The sequence below is a fragment of the Rana temporaria genome, chromosome 7, assembly GCF_905171775.1.
Source record: "Rana temporaria chromosome 7, aRanTem1.1, whole genome shotgun sequence".
Taxonomy (NCBI): domain Eukaryota; kingdom Metazoa; phylum Chordata; class Amphibia; order Anura; family Ranidae; genus Rana; species Rana temporaria.
The window spans coordinates 76,714,485-76,721,407 of NC_053495.1; the positions used below are offsets into that span (position 1 = coordinate 76,714,485).

General features: G+C 49.6%; 1 protein-coding gene across 1 annotated transcript; it reads right to left on the reverse strand.

Moving 5' to 3' along the window:
* Positions 1-900: 900 nt before the first annotated feature.
* Positions 901-1,511, reverse strand: LOC120944820 (asparagine--tRNA ligase, cytoplasmic-like). Its single transcript, XM_040358608.1, has one exon. The coding sequence runs from the start codon at positions 1,465-1,467 to the stop codon at positions 916-918; it is 552 nt and encodes a 183-aa protein (XP_040214542.1). The 5' UTR covers positions 1,468-1,511; the 3' UTR covers positions 901-915.
* Between the last annotated feature and the right edge of the window lie 5,412 nt (positions 1,512-6,923).

Below are 6,923 nucleotides of genomic sequence, written 5' to 3' on the forward strand. Positions count from 1 at the left end.
TACGCTACGCCGCTGTAACATTGCGCGCCCCTACCTGAATCTAGCCCAAAGTTTTTTTCATGCCGAAAAATTATCGTGTGTACGCGGCATCCGAATTGGATTGGTTATAGTATGCAATGAACCATTGATTCATTTGAAATTTAAAAGTGAAGCTTGGTTAAAATTAAAGGGGTTTTAAAGGTTTGTCTTTTATTTTCTAAATTGGTTCCTTTAAGCTAGTGCATTGTTGGTTCACTTACCTTTTCCTTCGATTTCCCTTCTAAATGTGTTTTTCTTTGTTTGAATTTCTCACTTCCTGTTTCTCCTCAGTAAGCTTTCCACCATCATCCGAGCGGTGGAAAGTAATTTAGAACAGCTTACTGCACACCTTACTGAGGAGGAACAGGAAGTGAGAAATTCAGACAAAGAAAAACATTTTTTAGAAGGGAAAATAAAGGAAAAGGTAAGTGAACCAACAATGCACTAGCTTAAAGTAACCTATTTAGAAAATAAAAAACAAACCTTTACAACCCCTTTAACAAGTTTGTATATGGTCAACCAAATGGTCCATATATTGAAAAAGTGGTTTTAGCTTCAAGATCTGTTTGTTTGAGAAGGAATCACATGTGTTAAAGTAAACACCTGGTTATTTTTTATTTTTTGGGGATAGAACAGTAAATTATTCTATTTATTAAATAGGATCGTGTGATTCAATTATGCAAAAATTACTTATCCACATTACTGCAACATTGTAGAGAAATGGATGGAAAAAAACAGCATTGTCAGAGATAAAAACAACTGACTGATGAAAATCCAGAACACGTCACGTAGGTTCTGAAGATGTCCAGATAAAAGCAGCAGCAGCAGGTAAGTGGTTGTTACCACGACAGGAGGTGGGGCTCTTCAGCATACATGACCAGTGTCGGGGGGAGGGCATTAGGGTTTACAGCGTTGGACAAATCGCGGGTATAGGCACACGTCTCGGATGTGGTGTCTGTTCAGGATCCAAGTAAGGAACCTCTCCAACCCCAAACCGTAGCCGCCGTGAGGACATGTGCCGTATTTACGCTGGTCAGTATACCAGTAGTAGGGTGTAGAGTCGATTTCTTCTCTCTTGTACCCTTCCAGTAGCTCCTCGCTATCCCAGATACGCATGGAGCCTCCAACAATTTCACCAACGTTGGGCATTAGTACATCCACAGATTCAGTGAGACGACGATCTTCGGCACAGCGCTGCATGTAGAAAGATTTGATCTCAGCTGGAAAACGGCACAGCAGGATTGGCTCATTAAGGCTGTCAGTCATCAATCTCTCTGGAGCCTCTGGAATATCCTCCCCAAACTCATAGTAGGTGCCATCATCCTTCTTACTATCATGTCCTTTGAGCCAGGCGATGGCCTCAGAGTAATTCTTTCTTCTGAAGGGACGTTTTGGTGGCTTGAATTCCGGGTGCAGCTCCTTGACCAAAGGGGCCACGGGTGAATTCATCACTCTGTCCACAACATCACACACCTAATCTTCCAGGCGGTTTAGCAAATCCTCATATGTCATGAAAGGGCATCTATCCATGATGTGAAACATGTTAGCCTTTTGTCCCCTGTGTCCACTTTCTACTATTGATTGCAGTGTTGCATGAATTTTTGGATGTCATATAGCTTTGGATTTTATCCTTCGTTTATTTTGTTTCAATAAATCGCCTATCAGACTGTGGCAGTTCAGGATCATTTCTTTTTAACTATGTAAGAACACAAAGGGCCATATTCTCAAAGAAGTTATGCCGGCGTATATGGAGATGCGCGGCGTAAGTGTAAAGATGCGCCGTCCTATCTATGCGCCGTAGTCACAGAACCAGATCCGCCAGAAACAAGTCTTCTCCCGTCCGTCTTAAAGCGGTAGTTCACCCCCCCCGACACATTTTACCATCGAGACAGGCATTGTAGCGCGAGCTACAGTATGCCTGTCCCGATTTTTTTAACCCCGTACTCACCTTGTAGTCGTCCATCGTAGATTCCGGCTCCCGCGGGGAATGGGCGTGCCTATGGAGAGGGAGGATGATTGACGGCCGGCCCTGGCACGTCACTCTCCCCGAAGACAGCCGGAGTAGGTCTCGGCTCTTCACGGCGCCTGAGCACAGGCTATGCGCACGCGTCGTGAAGACCGAGCCTATTTCGGCTATTTCCGGAGAAGCGTGACGCGCCAGAGCCGGCCGTCAATCATCCTCCGTCTCCATAGGCACGCCCATTCCCCGGAATCTTCGATGGACGACTACAAGGTGAGTACGGCGGTAAAAAATTCGTGACAGGCATACTGTAGCTCGCGCTACAATGCCTGATTTTAAGGTAAAATAAAAAAATAAAAAAAAATTTCGTCGATAGGGTGAACCCCCGCTTTAACTTGTTTAAGTTTACGCAGCGTAGGTGTATATTTCCGCTGATGGCATCCTACACTGCCATAGAATTAGTATTCAAATATGCAAATGATCTATATGCGCTGATTCCCGAAACTACGCGCGATGGGCGTAGGCTACGCGCTGTGCGCGTAAGACGAATGGCCGGCTGAAAGTTACCCCTCATAAAGCACGGGTAACTTTGCTCCAGACCTGAGTAAGTCAGCTTGAAAGCAAATACAGCAGCACCATCCCGGACCAGCTGAGCAACCACACTTATAGGACAACACATTTGTATGCCAACATGCCAGGGGCAGGCGTGGTCTTAGCACTACTAGTGTGTGCAGAGGCCGAGGCGCGTAGAAGGAGGAGGGCACGTAGGAGGGCACGTGAGAGGATATACCCACTGCGCATTAGCCTCTTTGGCTAAGGTGTATCGCCGTTTCAGATTCAGCCCTGATGCCATCCTGGAAATTACCAGAGACCTGCAGGATGACATCACCAGCCCAACACACCGCTCACATGCAGTGCAGCCACTGGTGAAGGTCCTGGCAACATTGCATTTCCTGGCCACTGGTTATTTTCAAAGAACAAGTGGAGACGTGGCTGGGATATCACAAACCAGCATGAGCAGATGTGTGCACCAGGTTGTCCCCGCAATCCTCAGACGCATGTGCCACCACATCATCAAACCCACCCAGGAGGACCTGCGGCTGAAGGCAATGCGTGAGTTCTGCCTAATTGACGGATTCCCATGCACCATCGGGGCCATTGATTGCACCCATGTGGCACTACAGCCCCCCCATGAGACAGAGCACATATACCGCAATAGGAAGCATTGGCATTCAATCAATGTCCAGGTGATAGTGGATGCCCATGGCCTCATATGACACGTCCGTGCCAAACACCCAGGATCCAGCCATGACAGCTTCATATTCCGTCAAAGCGACATCCCAAGACAATTTGAACAGAACATGTATGGGGACAGCTGGCTGGTTGGTGAGTGACATGGGTGTCAGGTATGACTGTCCCCCCCATGATGCAGACATCACGAGAGGCACATGCATGACTAACATCCTCCTGTCTTTTCCCTTCCAGGTGACTCTGCATATGCACTTGGACCCCATCTTATGACTCCATTCCGGAACCCCCAAACCCCAGGAGAGAGAAGATACAATAAAGCACATGCACGTACCCGTGGAGTGGTGGAACGCACCTTTGGCCTCCTGAAGTCACGTTTCTGATGCCTGGATAAGACTGGGGGTACCCTGTTGTATTCCCCAAACTTTGTGTGCCAGATCATCGCTGCATGTTGCGTGCTGCACAACTTTGCAGTGAGAAAGGGCCTGGAGATTGACATATGTGATGACCTGACCCCCGACCCCGACAATCCCCCCCTAACCGAGGGTACCCCATCTGCTGATGGTACAGCAGTCAGGAGATGTCTCGTGGAACAAATCTTTGAACGTTAAACACACACATTAAACATGGCACAATGAGAATGCACGCATGCACAACACTGTGGTCCCTAGCACACACCCCACATCCACATCACATTGGATTAGACCGAAGTACACCGCATGGTACTAAGGAGCAGCAACGCCGCTTCAAGGCCCCAATGATGTTGCTGTCCATTCATACATCATTCATACGGACCTGGGGAGAACTTATCCCCAGCGCCTGAGGGTGACACCCCTTACTGGCAGGAGTGTCACCCCCCCCCTACATTCACACACCATTCACACTGTACTCTGCACGACTGCCTGTGTGCAGCACCCAAAAATAAAAAAAGCTCTTAATCAGAGTAAATAATATAAAAAAAATCTTAATCAGAGTAAATAATATAAAAAAAAATCTTAATCAGAGCAAACATAATTATAAAAATAAATCACTTGCCCCGGTGCGGGCTACGCCTGGTGCCCAGGTTCCTGGCCCTCACTTGCCTGGGGGGGGCCTCAGTTGGGGGAGGGTGGGCCATCAGGTGGAGGAGCATCCCCAGGTGGAGGAACATCCCCAGGTGGAGGAGCATAACCAGGTCCCTCCCTGGCTGCCTGTCTGCCCTCTAAAGCCACCGCTATGCGGGTGAGCACAGCCTCCAGGGAAGCTGTCTGGGCCTCCTGGGAAGCTGTCTGGGCCTGAACAGCCACTCGCAGGCACCTAACCTCCCCCACAAGTTCAGCCGTGGTATTCTGAAGCTCCCCCAGGATGGTGACTGTGGCTGCGCTGTTTCCAGCCACATCTTGAAGAGCATCCGGTACTGCTCCCGAGGAGGCCAGGCTGTCAGATAGGCGCCTCAACTCTACCACGATTTCCCCCATATGGCGGCTTTGTTGGTCCTGCTGCCGGGCCAGATTTTTATGCAGCACTCCTGCCGCACCCCTTGTCTTGTGGGTCCCCTTCCTGGGGACAGGAGTGGCTGGGGCCCTTGCATAGGGGGAGAACCTTGAGGGGCTGGAGATGAGGGGGATGGGACGGGAGGGACTGGAGAGGGTGTTGGAGGACCCTGAGGGGCTGGAGATGTGGTGGGTTTGGGATGGTCCTGCCACCACATGAGATTCATCCAAAAAGAGGAACACCTCCTGATCGTTGTAGACCACCTCCTTATGGACCACCTCCTCATGGACGACCTCCTCAACCACCTCCTGCGCGGAGGACTGCCCACTCCCCTCCACCAAGGCCTGTTGGCTTCCCAGGGGTCAGCCACAGAAGCAGGATGCTCAGGAGATGATGGCGTGGGACGGCTACTGGCAGCATCAGATGGCCCAGCTACCTCCTGCACTCCTGTGGATGACACGAAAAATTCACATGTTGGTGGACCCACACACTTGTCACATGTCCCCTTGCCCCCCCCCAAACATGCTACACACCAGATAGAAGATAAAACACACTTACCTGTCCTCATGGGCGGCTCACTTGAGTCATGGCCCTCCAGGCCCTCCACCTGCTCCCTCTGAAGGCATCTGGCAATCACATGCCTCCCATGAGGCATTGTAAACCTCTGACATTCACAGACATGACTGAGCATGATGGGAATTGTAGTTCCTGAACACCTGGAGGGCCATAGTTTGAGGACCCATGGCCTAAGGCATTCACCTGGGCAGTAACTCTCCGAAGGATCTCCTCCTTTTTGGTCTTGCTGGTGCTGCCACTGTCTGCACCATGGAGGCGAGAATCATATCTCTCCATGGCAGAGACAATGATGGCCCTCTCATCTTGGGTGACATTTTTTTTCCTTCTCTCCTTCCTGGGTCCAGGCATAGCAAAGTTAAAGCTCCAAATCTCACACCACCAACAGAAATAAATGGAGTCACTTTGCACTCGTTGGGCGCATGTGGTGACGCTTTTATGCACTGGGCCGGCCCAACTCAGCAGGGAGTTACGCCTAATGTTGGTTTGTGCATGCGCAGAGGGCAGGGCACGTCCGGCGCATGCTCCGTTCGGTCTGGACATCGTTTGCATGGGGTCACGGTTCATTAGAATGCTTCACGCCCACATCCCTCCTACCGACACTTGCGCCGGCTTACGCCGACACATTTAAGTTACGCGAGCGCATCGTAGGACGCATGTGGTCTGGAAATATGGGACAGCTCTCTCCAAGTTAAGCAGGCGTAGCGCATCTGAAATGCGCTACGCCTTACTAAATATGCGCCGATCTACGAGAATATGGCCCAATATCATTAAAAAAAAAAAATTTAATTACAAAAATAAGTAGAACATAACAATAAAATGACATATGGTAAATATCAAATTTATGGATGTGATCCATATACAGATACTTGATTGTCTTCAATATGTTTCTGGCTTTAAACACCTTTCTTCAGGGGTAATAACAGGGGCCCAGATTCAGGTAGATTTGCCCATTAGTTGCACATGTGAAGAGCAGCTGATTTGCTCTGCGCTGGGGCAAATTGGAAAGATTGCCACCTGATTCAGGATTCCTTTTGTCTGCTAATTTGCTCCTTTGTAAGGCAAAAATCAGGGCGTAAGGCAGCGCAAGTGAAAGTGGGTGTGCCCTATGCAAATGATATTTTTTCCACTCAGCAGTGGTTTGCGCCTATTTTCAGGGCAAATTTTGCCCACCTGCTTGCACCGAGCAAATAAATAGGGGCAGACCTGCGCAGGTCCTGTGCAAAATTACATCCTGCTTGTTCCACCCCCCCCCCCGAGCAAGGTAATTTTGCCCTTTGTTATAAGATGGCACCTCCCGGCCAAAAAAAAAAGAGGAAGGCTAATTTTGTGGCAGCGGAGATGGAGATCATGCTGGAGGCACTGACGCGCCATACTGCTGTTCTGTATGGCGCTGAACGCCAAAATACTACCGTAGCCCAAAGGAGGGCAATATTTGAGGCGATAACCTTAGACATCAATGCCCTGGGCTTTGAGGACCGGACTTGGATGGACATCCAGAAAAAGTTCACGGACATGCGGCGTCGCGTCCAGGACAAAATTGTCCTCATTAAAAAGCACAGCAGGGGCACCGGAGGAGGACCAGCCTGTTCTGTGCGACTCAATCCGGAGGAGGAGGTCATCTCTCAGAGTCTAGCGCTGGAGCAGGTGG

What these genes read in the sequence shown, in the direction of transcription:
- LOC120944820 (XM_040358608.1), bottom strand. Translation starts at nt 1,467, where the DNA reads ATGAATTCACCCGTGGCCCCTTTGGTCAAGGAGCTGCACCCGGAATTC.